Below are 15,427 nucleotides of genomic sequence, written 5' to 3'. Positions count from 1 at the left end.
GAAACACTCGTTAAGCAATTAATTTCCATTTTTCTGTGTATGTGTATGGACTCAAACCCATTAATTTGTATCATGCGCTACTACTCGGTGCATTACCCCAACCAAACCCACTGCCTGCACTGAATAACACTTGAACATGATACGAGTGTTAATTATCAACTTTTTTATTTTTTCAAAGTTAAACATAATTTTATGAGATTATTCTCAACATTTTATCTCAAGTTATTTTTCTCTCACACAATTTAACATATTTTTTCATAATTTAATGAGTTTGTTATTAACATTTTATGAGTTTAATCATTATTTTATCTTTAGTTTTTTTTCTCAAAATGTAATGACTTTATTTTCTAAATTTTATGAGTTTAACCTCAACATATTATATCTACTTTTTTCTTGAAATGTAACTTTAATCTCAAAATGTGTTTTTATTTATTTATTTATTTTTATTGCTTGACCCTAATCTTTTTCTGTACATTTATGGTGATATTTTTGTTTGTACTACTTTGACGAATCGCCTGCTGCAGATAGAGAGTTCTCAAAGGGTGAGGCAGGTTTTGCTCTGATTATAACAGACAATTCAATTATTCCTTCAGTTATAATTCCTCGGCAGTCACCACATGTATTATTTTATGACATTTGTTAGGTTTAAATTCTCTTGTGTGTATTTATTTCTTACACATCTCATTTCAAGCCTCTGCTGTTAATTCAAATTTTAGAGCTAGTCTTTTATCTCAACTGTAACAAACATAAACCTTCATTTATTTCCTTTACATTTACATTACTAATTTTATTAATCTATATACAAGTTGATTTTCTGTATTCAAGTATATTTTATAGACCCGGGTAGTTTTCATCAGTCTTCTAGATGTGTTGAAAAGTTTCACTTTTTTTCCAGATTTATCCAGATCTGGTATGATATGCTGACTTTTATGTGTGTGTAGTCTTATTGTTTATTCAGACCACTATTCTCTTATTGGGCTTCACAATTTAAAAGTGCACTATTCTGTTCGAAATTGTTTTTGTTTTTTATAAATATACAGTAGTACAGTATAGTTGATAAAGATTCTCATTATTATACTGATGCAATCTAAGGTGGATATGAGCTTGCTCATCAGAACACAACTGCATGTTTTTCTCTAATTAAAAACTGTTATTTGTTTCTTCTTCAGGTGTTTCTGGTGTTGATACAGACAGAGTGCCAGTGAAGGAGGGAGATTCAGTCACTCTACACACTGGGGTTAAAACAAACCAACAAGAGAGAATTAGATGGTATTTCAATGACACTCGCATCGCTCAAATCACTGGAGATCTCAGGAAGATCTGTACAGATGTTCAGTGTAATGAAGGTACTGAGAGATTCAGAGACAGACTGAAGCTGGATCATCAGACTGGATCTCTGACCATCATGAACATCAGAATCACAGACTCAGGAGTCTATAAACTTCTGATAACCAGCAGCAACTTCGACATTGAAAAGATCTTCAGTGTTATTGTAGATGGTGAGTCAGGTTTGAAAGGAACTTTCGTACATGTAAATCACATCAATGATGTGTTATTAGTTATCATTTTGTTGTGAAATTTAGCAGTGATGTTTGTTCTTCCCTGTATATTAATTTAAATAGAGTATATAGATGATTTAATCAAAAACAAATTTTCTGTTAAAGTGGAATGTGTAGGCTTGGATATACATTAAGTTCAGTTTCATTCACATTTTTTCCCCATTGGTTGTTAGTTTTATCAGTTACTTTTTACTAATCATCGGTTAAAATAACCAAATACTTAATTGCACAAAATGTGAATAAATGTTGCTTTGTGTTTCAGATGTTCCTGCTGCTGGAGGACATGAAATGAAGAGAAAAACAGTGAAGGAGGGAGAATCTCTAACTTTACATTCAGATGGAGTAAAACAAACTAATGATTTAAAGATGTGGTATTTTAAAACCATTCTCATTATTGAAATCACTGGAGATCAGAGTAAGATCTGTACAGTTGATCAGTGTAAAGAGAGATTCAGAGACAGACTGAAGCTGGACAATCAGACTGGATCTCTGACCATCATGAACACAAGGACCACAGACTCTGGAGATTATAAACTTAAGATCAACAGTAGAGGATTCAGCATCATAAAGACATTCAGTGTTACTGTCACTTGTGAGTATCATTTTAGTCATTAAGTGTTTTTTCACGTCAACCAATTTTAGAAAACTGATACATTTAAATCGACCCAGTAAAGGTTTTCATTGTGGCCTGTTTGAAGAAGTGAACATTGATTCAGTATATAACTGAAATAAAAACTGTTGAAACTAACAACACACAGGAGTGTCCTGATGGAGAGAAACCCACTGAAGAAACTAACAACTAACAACACACATTCAAAAGTGTTTCATTTAATAAACACTGCTGTTTCTTGTTTTTCTTGCTGTTTTAGCGGCTGTCTTTACAAACCCACAGAGACACCTTTTTCAAATAATGAGTGTCATATAACTTTTTGCTAAATATCAGTCAAAGGTTTTGAAATCGTTGTTTATCAGTCCATCTCTAGTAAAAATGGCTGTCTTCAGCTGTTTCAGATTCAGCTGCTGTTGCTGCTGCTGTTGCTGCTGCTGTTGTTTCTGTTCTGCTGATTGCAGTTGCGTGTGTGCTTTACTGGTACCACAGGCGACCTGCTCAGGGAAAAAACAATGGCAAGTACTGCATACCGATAGTCAGACAAAAATAAATAAATAAACAAATAAAAATGAAATAAACGTTTAAAATACATAAAAGTATGAATTTTTATTATGATTGACCAAAGTACATTTTTGTTTTAGTTCAAGCAGAAAAATGGGCACAGCACAATGATAAGGTAAGATACTATGTACACAAAATCTGTCTCTAAATACCTACACTATGAATTTACACCAGATAGACTTATTTGAGAATGGCTAAGGCTCTGATAAAGTTAAACCAAAATTGAATAAATAACTAATGATGCCATTTTGAACAAAATTAGACTTAAAGTTTGTTTTGTTGTAGTTTGGGAATTTGAAATGACTTACTTTTAAATGGTCTGTTGCAGTTATGCAATAGTTAGGTGTGGCTTCTGGGCTCCTCCTTCTTTGATGTAGAAATCTCCTCCAGTTGATTTATTTTGTGCAGTCATTTGAGATCAGATGTCCGTGGGTAAAACATGAATACCCTGGAAAGCTATTTTATATAAACTAAAGAAATTATTATATTTTGTAAGTATGGAAGAACCTCAAATACTTTCTCCTGAGATACGGACATCTGTTTTCATGTGGGAAGCCTCTTTCTCAACTATATATTTGTAACTCAGATGGGTCGGTAGCAAAATATGTTCTAAATACATATTAATGATATTCACAGTCATGTATCAGTTGAAATGTCTCAATCTTACAACAAGTAGACTAAAGTGTCATAAGTATTCTAAGAGTTTAGAGATATGTTGTTTATTATAGAGGGAAAATAACAATTTAGTCTAATTGAATCATCAATATTTTTCAACAATCATTTATTAAACCTTCTGTGAATTGCTGCTCTTTCTTTCAGGAGAATGGGCGAGACAAACAAAATCTTATTTATACTGATAAAAGGAAATCCACTAAAGGAATTAACAACACACTGAAGGAACTTGATGCAAACACACCCCCTCAACAAAACAAGGAGCCCTTGAAAGCCCCTCATGCAAACACACCCTCTCAAAAAAACAAGGAGCTCCCGAAGGCTCCTGATGCAAACACACCCCCTCAACAAAACAAGGAGCCCCCGAAGGCTCCTGATGCAAACACACCCCCTCAACAAAACAAGGAGCACCCGAAGGCTCCTGATGCAAACACACCCCCTCAACAAAACAAGGAGCTTCTGAAGGCTCCTGATGCAATCACATCCTCTCAACAAAACAAGGAGACCCAGAAGGCCATTGATGCAATCACACCCCCTCAACAAAACAAGGAGCCCCCAAAGGTTCCTGATGCAAATACACCCCCTCAACAAAACAAGGAGCACCCGAAGGCTCCTGATGCAAACACACCCTCTCAACAAAAGAAGGAGCCCCCAAAGGCTCCTGATGCAAATACTACCCCTCAACAAAACAAGGAGCTCCCGAAGGCTCCTGATGCAATTACACCCTCTCAACAAAACATGGAGACCCAGGAGGCCCTTGATGCAATCACACCCCCTCAACAAAACAAGAAGCCCCCGAAGGCTCCTGATGCAAATAAACCCCCTCAACAAAACAAGGAGCACCCGAAGACTCCTGATGTAATTATGCCCTCTCAACAAAACAAGAAGCTCCCGAAGGCTCCTGATGCAAACACACCCTCTCAACAAAAGAAGGAGCCCCCAAAGGCTCCTGATGCAAATACACGCTCTCAACAAAAGAAGGAGCCCCCAAAGGCTCCTGATGCAAATACACCCCCTCAACAAAACAAGGAGCTCCCGAAGGCTCCTGATACAATTACACCCTCTCAACAAAACATGGAGACCCAGGAGGCCCTTAATGCAATCACACCCCCTCAACAAAACAAAAAGCTCCCGAAGGCTCCTGATGCAAACACACCCTCTCAACAAAAGAAGGAGCCCCCGAAGGCTCCTGATGCAAACACACCCTCTCAACAAAAGAAGGAGCCCCCAAAGGCTCCTGATGCAAATACACCCCCTCAACCAAACAAGGAGCTCCCGAAGGCTCCTGATGCAATTACACCCTCTCAACAAAACATGGAGACCCAGGAGACCATTGATGCAATCACACCCCCTCAACAAAACAAGAAGCCCCCGAAGGCTCCTGATGCAAATACACCCCCTCAACAAAACAAAGAGCACCCGAAGACTCCTGATGTAATTACGCCCTCTGAACAAAACAAGAAGCTCCCGAAGGCTCCTGATGCAAACACACCCTCTCAACAAAAGAAGGAGCCCCCAAAGGCTCCTGATGCAAATACACGCTCTCAACAAAAGAAGGAGCCCCCAAAGGCTCCTGATGCAATTATGCCCTCTCAACAAAACAAGAAGCTCCCGAAGGCTCCTGATGCAATTACACCCTCTCAAAAAAAGAAGGAGCCCCCAAAGGCTCCTGATGCAATCACACCCTCTCAACAAAACAAGGAGCCCCCGAAGGTTCCTGATGCAAATACACCCCCTCAACAAAACAAGGAGCACCCGAAGGCTCCTGATGCAAACACACCCTCTCAACAAAAGAAGGAGCCCCCAAAGGCTCCTGATGCAAATACTACCCCTCAACAAAACAAGGAGCTCCCGAAGGCTCCTGATGCAATTACACCCTCTCAACAAAACATGGAGACCCAGGAGGCCCTTGATGCAATCACACCCCCTCAACAAAACAAGAAGCCCCCGAAGGCTCCTGATGCAAATAAACCCCCTCAACAAAACAAGGAGCACCCGAAGACTCCTGATGTAATTATGCCCTCTCAACAAAACAAGAAGCTCCCGAAGGCTCCTGATGCAAACACACCCTCTCAACAAAAGAAGGAGCCCCCAAAGGCTCCTGATGCAAATACACGCTCTCAACAAAAGAAGGAGCCCCCAAAGGCTCCTGATGCAATTATGCCCTCTCAACAAAACAAGAAGCTCCCGAAGGCTCCTGATGCAATTACACCCTCTCAACAAAAGAAGGAGCCCCCAAAGGCTCCTGATGCAATCACACCCTCTCAACAAAAGAAGGAGCCCCCGAAGGCTCCTGATGCAAACACACCCTCTCAACAAAAGAAGGAGCCCCCAAAGGCTCCTGATGCAAATACACCCCCTCAACAAAACAAGGAGCTCCCGAAGGCTCCTGATGCAATTACACCCTCTCAACAAAACATGGAGACCCAGGAGACCATTGATGCAATCACACCCCCTCAACAAAACAAGAAGCCCCCGAAGGCTCCTGATGCAAATACACCCCCTCAACAAAACAAAGAGCACCCGAAGACTCCTGATGTAATTACGCCCTCTGAACAAAACAAGAAGCTCCCGAAGGCTCCTGATGCAAACACACCCTCTCAACAAAAGAAGGAGCCCCCAAAGGCTCCTGATGCAAATACACGCTTTCAACAAAAGAAGGAGCCCCCAAAGGCTCCTGATGCAATTATGCCCTCTCAACAAAACAAGAAGCTCCCGAAGGCTCCTGATGCAATTACACCCTCTCAACAAAAGAAGGAGCCCCCAAAGGCTCCTGATGCAATCACACCCTCTCAACAAAACAAGGAGCTCCCGAAGGCTCCTGATGCAAACACACCCCCTCAACAAAACAAGGAGCTTCTGAAGGCTCCTGATGCAATCACACCCTCTCAACAAAACAAGGAGACCCAGAAGGCCATTGATGCAATCACACCCCCTCAACAAAACAAGGAGCCCCCGAAGGTTCCTGATGCAAATACACCCCTTCAACAAAACAAGGAGCACCCGAAGGCTCCTGATGCAATTACACCCTCTCAACAAAACAAGGAGCCCCCGAAGGCTCCTGATGCAAACACACCCTCTCAACAAAACAAGGAGCCCCCAAAGGCTCCTGATGCAAATACACCCCCTCAACAAAACAAGGAGCTCCCGAAGGCTCCTGATGCAATTACACCCTCTCAACAAAACAAGAAGCTTCTGAAGGCTACTGATGCAATCACACCCTCTCAACAAAACATGGAGGCCCAGGAGGCCCTTGATGCAATCACACCCTCTCAACAAAACAAGAAGCCCCCGAAGGCTCCTGATGCAAATACACCCCCTCAACAAAACAAGGAGCACCCGAAGAATCCTGATGTAATTACGCCCTCTCAACAAAACAAGAAGCTCCCGAAGGCTCCTGATGCAAACACACCCTCTCAACAAAAGAAGGAGCCCCCAAAGGCTCCTGATGCAAATACACCCCCTCAACAAAACAAGGAGCACCCGAAGACTCCTGATGTAATTACGCCCTCTCAACAAAACAATAAGCTCCCGAAAGCTCCTAATACAAACACACCCTCTCAACAAAAGAAGGAGCCCCAAAAGGCTCCTGATGCAATCACACCCTCTCAACAAAACAAGGAGACCCAGAAGGCTCTTGATGCAAACACACCCCCTCAACAAAACAAGGAGCTCCCGAAGGCTCCTGATGCAAACACACCCTCTCAACAAAATAAGGAGCCCGTGAAGGCTCCTGATGCAATCGAACCCCCTCAACAAAACAAGTAGCTCCTGAAGGCTTCTGATGCAATTACACCCTCTCAACATAACAAGGAGCCCCTGAAAGCTCTTGATGCAATCACACCCTCTCAACAAAACAAGGAGCCCCCAAAGGCTCTTGATGCAATCACACCTTTTCAACAAAACAAGGAGCCCCCGAAGGCTCTTGATTATTCACACACCCTCAAAAATACAAGGAGCTCCTGAAGGCTCCTGATGCAATTACACCCTCTCAACAAAACAAGGAGCTCCTGAAGGGTCCTAATGCAATCACACCCTCTCAACGAAACAAGGAGCCCCCCGAAGGCTCTTGATGCAATCACACCCCCTCAACAATACAAGGAGCTCCTGAAGGCTCCTGATGCAATTACACCCTCTCAACAAAAAAAGGAGATCCCGAAGGCCCTTGATGCAATCCCACCCCTTCAACAAAACAAGGAGCCCCCAAAGGCTCCTGATGCAAACACACCCTCTCAACAAAAGAAAGAGCCCCCAAAGGCTCCTGATGCAAACACACCCCCTCAACATTACAAGGAGCTCCTGAAGGCTCCTGATGCAATCACACCCTCTCAACAAAACAAGGAGCCCCCGAAGGTTCCTGATGCAAATACACCCCCTCAACAAAACAAGGAGCACCCGAAGGCTCCTGATGCAAACACACCCTCTCAACAAAAGAAGGAGCCCCCAAAGGCTCCTGATGCAAATACTACCCCTCAACAAAACAAGGAGCTCCCGAAGGCTCCTGATGCAATTACACCCTCTCAACAAAACATGGAGACCCAGGAGGCCCTTGATGCAATCACACCCCCTCAACAAAACAAGAAGCCCCCGAAGGCTCCTGATGCAAATAAACCCCCTCAACAAAACAAGGAGCACCCGAAGACTCCTGATGTAATTATGCCCTCTCAACAAAACAAGAAGCTCCCGAAGGCTCCTGATGCAAACACACCCTCTCAACAAAAGAAGGAGCCCCCAAAGGCTCCTGATGCAAATACACGCTCTCAACAAAAGAAGGAGCCCCCAAAGGCTCCTGATGCAATTATGCCCTCTCAACAAAACAAGAAGCTCCCGAAGGCTCCTGATGCAATTACACCCTCTCAACAAAAGAAGGAGCCCCCAAAGGCTCCTGATGCAATCACACCCTCTCAACAAAAGAAGGAGCCCCCGAAGGCTCCTGATGCAAACACACCCTCTCAACAAAAGAAGGAGCCCCCAAAGGCTCCTGATGCAAATACACCCCCTCAACAAAACAAGGAGCTCCCGAAGGCTCCTGATGCAATTACACCCTCTCAACAAAACATGGAGACCCAGGAGACCATTGATGCAATCACACCCCCTCAACAAAACAAGAAGCCCCCGAAGGCTCCTGATGCAAATACACCCCCTCAACAAAACAAAGAGCACCCGAAGACTCCTGATGTAATTACGCCCTCTGAACAAAACAAGAAGCTCCCGAAGGCTCCTGATGCAAACACACCCTCTCAACAAAAGAAGGAGCCCCCAAAGGCTCCTGATGCAAATACACGCTTTCAACAAAAGAAGGAGCCCCCAAAGGCTCCTGATGCAATTATGCCCTCTCAACAAAACAAGAAGCTCCCGAAGGCTCCTGATGCAATTACACCCTCTCAACAAAAGAAGGAGCCCCCAAAGGCTCCTGATGCAATCACACCCTCTCAACAAAACAAGGAGCTCCCGAAGGCTCCTGATGCAAACACACCCCCTCAACAAAACAAGGAGCTTCTGAAGGCTCCTGATGCAATCACACCCTCTCAACAAAACAAGGAGACCCAGAAGGCCATTGATGCAATCACACCCCCTCAACAAAACAAGGAGCCCCCGAAGGTTCCTGATGCAAATACACCCCTTCAACAAAACAAGGAGCACCCGAAGGCTCCTGATGCAATTACACCCTCTCAACAAAACAAGGAGCCCCCGAAGGCTCCTGATGCAAACACACCCTCTCAACAAAACAAGGAGCCCCCAAAGGCTCCTGATGCAAATACACCCCCTCAACAAAACAAGGAGCTCCCGAAGGCTCCTGATGCAATTACACCCTCTCAACAAAACAAGAAGCTTCTGAAGGCTACTGATGCAATCACACCCTCTCAACAAAACATGGAGGCCCAGGAGGCCCTTGATGCAATCACACCCTCTCAACAAAACAAGAAGCCCCCGAAGGCTCCTGATGCAAATACACCCCCTCAACAAAACAAGGAGCACCCGAAGAATCCTGATGTAATTACGCCCTCTCAACAAAACAAGAAGCTCCCGAAGGCTCCTGATGCAAACACACCCTCTCAACAAAAGAAGGAGCCCCCAAAGGCTCCTGATGCAAATACACCCCCTCAACAAAACAAGGAGCACCCGAAGACTCCTGATGTAATTACGCCCTCTCAACAAAACAATAAGCTCCCGAAAGCTCCTAATACAAACACACCCTCTCAACAAAAGAAGGAGCCCCAAAAGGCTCCTGATGCAATCACACCCTCTCAACAAAACAAGGAGACCCAGAAGGCTCTTGATGCAAACACACCCCCTCAACAAAACAAGGAGCTCCCGAAGGCTCCTGATGCAAACACACCCTCTCAACAAAATAAGGAGCCCGTGAAGGCTCCTGATGCAATCGAACCCCCTCAACAAAACAAGTAGCTCCTGAAGGCTTCTGATGCAATTACACCCTCTCAACATAACAAGGAGCCCCTGAAAGCTCTTGATGCAATCACACCCTCTCAACAAAACAAGGAGCCCCCAAAGGCTCTTGATGCAATCACACCTTTTCAACAAAACAAGGAGCCCCCGAAGGCTCTTGATTATTCACACACCCTCAAAAATACAAGGAGCTCCTGAAGGCTCCTGATGCAATTACACCCTCTCAACAAAACAAGGAGCTCCTGAAGGGTCCTAATGCAATCACACCCTCTCAACGAAACAAGGAGCCCCCCGAAGGCTCTTGATGCAATCACACCCCCTCAACAATACAAGGAGCTCCTGAAGGCTCCTGATGCAATTACACCCTCTCAACAAAAAAAGGAGACCCCGAAGGCCCTTGATGAAATCCCATCCCTTCAACAAAACAAGGAGCCCCCGAAGGCTCCTGATGCAAACACACCCTCTCAACAAAAGAAAGAGCCCCCAAAGGCTCCTAATGCAAACACACCTCCTCAACAAAACAAGGAGCTTCTGAAGGCTCCTGATGCAAACACACCCTCTCAACAAAACAAGGAGCCCCCGAAGGCTCTTGATGCAATCACACCCCCTCAACAATACAAGGAGCTCCTGAAGGCTCCTGATGCAATTACACCCTCTCAACAAAAAAAGGAGATCCCGAAGGCCCTTGATGCAATCCCACCCCTTCAACAAAACAAGGAGCCCCCAAAGGCTCCTGATGCAAACACACCCTCTCAACAAAAGAAAGAGCCCCCAAAGGCACCTGATGCAAACACACCCCCTCAACATTACAAGGAGCTCCTGAAGGCTCCTGATGCAATTACACCCTCTCAACAATACAAGGAGCTCCTGAAGGCTCCTGATGCAATTACACCCTCTCAACAAAAAAAGGAGACCCTGAAGGCCCTTGATGCAATCCCACCCCTTCAACAAAACAAGGAGCCCCCGAAGGCTCCTGATGCAAACACACCCTCTCAACAAAAGAAGGTGCCCCCAAAGGCTCCTGATGCAAACACACCCCCTCAACAAAAAAAGAAGCTTCTGAAGGCTCCTGATGCAATCACACACTCTCAACAAAACAAGGAGACCCAGAAGGCCGTTGATGCAATCACACCCCCTCAACAAAACAAGGAGCCTCTGAAGCTCCTGATGCAAATACACCCCCTCAACAAAACAAGGAGCACCTGAAGGCTCCTGATGCAATTACACCCTCTCAACAAAACAAGGAGCCCCCGAAGGCTCCTGATGCAAACACACCCTCTCAACAAAAGAAGGAGCCCCTGTAGGCTCCTGATGCAATCACACCCCCTCAACAAAACCAGGAGCTCCCAAAGGCTCCTGATGCAAACACACGCCCTCAACAAAACAAGGAGCTCCCAAAGGCTCCTGATGCAAACACAGGAGCTCCCAAAGGCTCCTGATGCAAACACACCCTCTCAACAAAACAAGGAGCCCCCAAAGGCTCCTGATGCAAACACACCCCCTCAACAATACAAGGAGCTCCTGAAGGCTCCTGATGCAATTACACCCTCTCAACAAAAAAAGGAGACCCCGAAGGCCCTTGATGAAATCCCATCCCTTCAACAAAACAAGGAGCCCCCGAAGGCTCCTGATGCAAACACACCCTCTCAACAAAAGAAAGAGCCCCCAAAGGCTCCTAATGCAAACACACCTCCTCAACAAAACAAGGAGCTTCTGAAGGCTCCTGATGCAAACACACCCTCTCAACAAAACAAGGAGCCCCCGAAGGCTCTTGATGCAATCACACCCCCTAAACAATACAAGGAGCTCCTGATGCAATTACACCCTCTCAACAAAAAAAGGAGATCCCGAAGGCCCTTGATGCAATCCCACCCCTTCAACAAAACAAGGAGCCCCCAAAGGCTCCTGATGCAAACACACCCCCTCAACATTACAAGGAGCTCCTGAAGGCTCCTGATGCAATTACACCCTCTCAACAATACAAGGAGCTCCTGAAGGCTCCTGATGCAATTACACCCTCTCAACAAAAAAAGGAGACCCTGAAGGCCCTTGATGCAATCCCACCCCTTCAACAAAACAAGGAGCCCCCGAAGGCTCCTGATGCAAACACACCCTCTCAACAAAAGAAGGTGCCCCCAAAGGCTCCTGATGCAAACACACCCCCTCAACAAAAAAAAGAAGCTTCTGAAGGCTCCTGATGCAATCACACACTCTCAACAAAACAAGGAGACCCAGAAGGCCGTTGATGCAATCACACCCCCTCAACAAAACAAGGAGCCTCTGAAGCTCCTGATGCAAATACACCCCCTCAACAAAACAAGAAGCACCTGAAGGCTCCTGATGCAATTACACCCTCTCAACAAAACAAGGAGCCCCCGAAGGCTCCTGATGCAAACACACCCTCTCAACAAAAGAAGGAGCCCCTGTAGGCTCCTGATGCAATCACACCCCCTCAACAAAACCAGGAGCTCCCAAAGGCTCCTGATGCAAACACACGCCCTCAACAAAACAAGGAGCTCCCAAAGGCTCCTGATGCAAACACAGGAGCTCCCAAAGGCTCCTGATGCAAACACACCCTCTCAACAAAACAAGGAGCCCCCAAAGGCTCCTGATGCAAACAAACCCTCTCAACAAAACAAGAAGCTCCAGAAGGCTCCTGATGCAAACACACCCCTTCAACAAAACAAGGAGCTCCTGAAGGCTCCTGATGCAAACACACTCTCTCAACAAAACAAGGAGCCCCCGGAGGCTCTTGATGCAAACACACCCCCTCAACAAAACAAGGAGCTCCTGAAGGCTCCTGATGCAATTAAACCCTCTCAACAAAACAAGGAGCCCCCGAAGGCTCCTGATGCAATCACACGCCCTCAACAAAACAAGGAGCTCCCGAAGTCTCCTGATGCAATTACACCCTCTCAAAAAAACAAGGAGCCCCCAAAGGCTCCTGATGCAAACACACCCTCGCAACAAAAGAAGGAGCCCCCGAAGGCTCCTGATGCAATCACACCCCCTCAACAAAACAAGGAGCTCCCGTAGGCTCCTGATGCAAACACACCCCCTCAACAAAACAAGGAGCTCCCAAAGGCTCCTGATGCAAACACACCCTCTCAACAAAATAAGGAGCCCCCAAAGGCTCCTGATGCAAACATACCCTCTCAACAATAGAAGGAGACCCCGAAGGCCCTTGATGCAATCAACCCTCTCAACAAAACAAGGAGACCCCGAAGGCTCCTGATGCAATTACACCCCCTCAACAAAACAAGGAGCCCCCGAAGGCTCCTGATGCAAACACACCCTCTCAACAAAAGAAGGAGCCCCCGAAGGCTCCTGATGCGAACACACCCTCTCAACAATAGAAGGAGACCCCGAAGGCCCTTGATGCAAACACACCCTCTCAACAATAGAAGGATACCCCGAAGGCCCTTGATGCAATCAACCCTCTCAACAAAACAAGGAGACCCTGAAGGCCCTTGATGCAATCACACCCCCTCAACAAAACAAGGAGCCGCCGAAGGCTCCTGAAGCAAACACACCCTCTCAACAAAACAAGGAGCCCCCGAAGGCTCCTGATGCAAACACACCCCCTCAAAAAAACAAACCTCCTGATGCAAACACACCCCCTCAACAAAACAAGGAGCTCCCGAAGGCTCCTGATGCAATTACACTCTCTCAACAAAACAAGGAACTCCCAAAGGCTCCTGATGCATACACAACCTCTCAACAAAACAAGGAGCTCCCGAAGGCTCCTGATGCAAACACAACCTTTCAACAAAACAAGGAGCCCCCGAAGGGGAAATCCACTGAAGCAAATAAGGACACACAGAAGAGTTCTGATGAAAAGAAATGCACTGAAGAAAATAAGGACACACAGAAGGATCCTGATGGGAAAAAAATCCACTGAAGAAAATAAGGACACACAGAAGAGTTCTAATGGAGAAAAAAAATCCACTGATGGAACTTACGACACACAGGAGGAACTTGACGTAAAGAAATCCACTTAAAGAAATTAACATCAAACAGAAGAATCCCCGATCGACAGAAATCCACTAAAGAAATTCACATAACACAGAAGGATCCTGATGTAAAGAAATCCACTGAAGAAAACTAACAACACATTGAAGGGTCCTGCTGTAGAGGGTCCTGATGGAAGTGCAACCACTGATGATGCTGAGTCCCTGGGGATGGGAGCAGCTGAAGGGGCAGAACTTAATAACGCTACAACCTCGACGACAAGTACTGCTAAAGGGGAACATGTTAATTAGGCTGAGACCAAAATGATAAAATAAAACATGTTTCATTACATCTTGAAGGTGTTCAGTTTGAGCAGATGGTTTTAGCATAACTGTCAGCGTAAGAGTGCATTTCCTCAGTACATTCAGCATCTGGACCATATTTGCTCTCAACATATTCTCAAAACTTTTGTCTTCAAAGTCAATATTGTGATGTCATCATATTATTCACTAGGGCTGTCACTTTTAGTTCGAAAATCGATTGCACAATCGATCTGACCGACCAAAAAAAGTTTCGAAAATGAAATAGATTTTAATGATATATGTACACTATTAATTTTAAATGAATTAAACAATTAAAAAATATATATGTAACAAAACTCACAAACAAGCAGAAAAAGAAAATAAAGAATTCCGAATGTGCAGTATGCGTTGAGAAAGCTAGACAGAAAAAAAACAGCAATTTTACGAGCCTATAAGACCTCTTATGTTGCGTTCACACCAAACGCGAATAGCGCGTCTGGCCGGAATGATTTCAATGTTAAGTCAATGTAAAGATGCGTTTACTTGCGTCTGGAGGTCTCGCGGCGCGGTAGACGTGAATTCGCCTCATTCGCGCATCTAGTTACAGGAGATTCTGATATATGAAAAGGACCATTGCAAGCTGACAGCGACCGGCTTTTGTGGTGGAAAATTGGCAGTAATACCCCCACCTTGCGCAGCTGTAACGTTACCTGAGTGTCCGTGGGACATCAGTGCGGTCGGAGCGCATCTTCTCAACAGCTGGACATAAAGTGAATAAAAAACACTCCCCAAAATGACCCCAAAAATGTTTATCGACTTGTTTTCCTGTCCAATAAATTTGTAATGGTGTCGGTTACGTTCAATAAAAAAAAGAAAAAAAAAGTCAATTTAAAGTTTCATTTTTTAACAGTTGTTTGAAATGGATTGAATCATTATTTAAAATAATCTTGGAGATTTTTGAATTGCCTGAATCATAAATGCAGCCGAGTTGAAGCCTGCACTGATGTTTTTCTTTTGTTATGGCAGCCGCCCCCTCTGCACATATTTATTTTTTTGCTGTTTGCTGTTTGTCATTCTGCACGAAATTTCATGCCAGTAAATGAGAAATATTGCTGACTTGTGCGTTTCCAGCGCTCTCTTTGCGTTTGTCCGTTATTTGACGTTGAAAAAGGAAATGTCTTTTTTTTTGACATGGAAAATAGATTTTACAATTGATTCAATGAACACTTATGTCTTAAAAATCGAAAATGATTTTTTCACAAAAGTGACAGCCCTATTATTCACCAGACCCACCATGAAATGATATTGACACTTAGAGTTGATCGCATACAGTAATTTCTTTGTAGTAAAGTCATTTAAGCTAT

General features: G+C 44.6%; 2 protein-coding genes across 2 annotated transcripts; both read left to right on the top strand.

Moving 5' to 3' along the window:
• Window positions 1-1,162: 1,162 nt before the first annotated feature.
• LOC132159335 (uncharacterized) lies at window positions 1,163-2,174 on the top strand (the record flags this gene model as incomplete). The annotated part of the gene is made up of 2 exons (XM_059568848.1): window positions 1,163-1,499; window positions 1,822-2,174. Coding segments are annotated over 2 exons (690 nt in total), but the record flags the coding sequence as incomplete, so codon positions are not given.
• A 5,251-nt stretch (window positions 2,175-7,425) lies between these two features.
• On the top strand, window positions 7,426-11,016 carry LOC132159334 (uncharacterized). Its single transcript, XM_059568847.1, has 2 exons — window positions 7,426-7,755; window positions 10,384-11,016. Exons 1-2 carry the CDS (start codon window positions 7,426-7,428, stop codon window positions 11,014-11,016), a joined length of 963 nt encoding a protein of 320 aa, XP_059424830.1.
• Window positions 11,017-15,427: the final 4,411 nt, after the last annotated feature.

Source organism: Carassius carassius, chromosome 16 (genome assembly GCF_963082965.1).
Source record: "Carassius carassius chromosome 16, fCarCar2.1, whole genome shotgun sequence".
In the NCBI taxonomy this organism is placed as follows: domain Eukaryota; kingdom Metazoa; phylum Chordata; class Actinopteri; order Cypriniformes; family Cyprinidae; genus Carassius; species Carassius carassius.
This window is presented reverse-complemented; position numbering and strand designations above follow the sequence as displayed.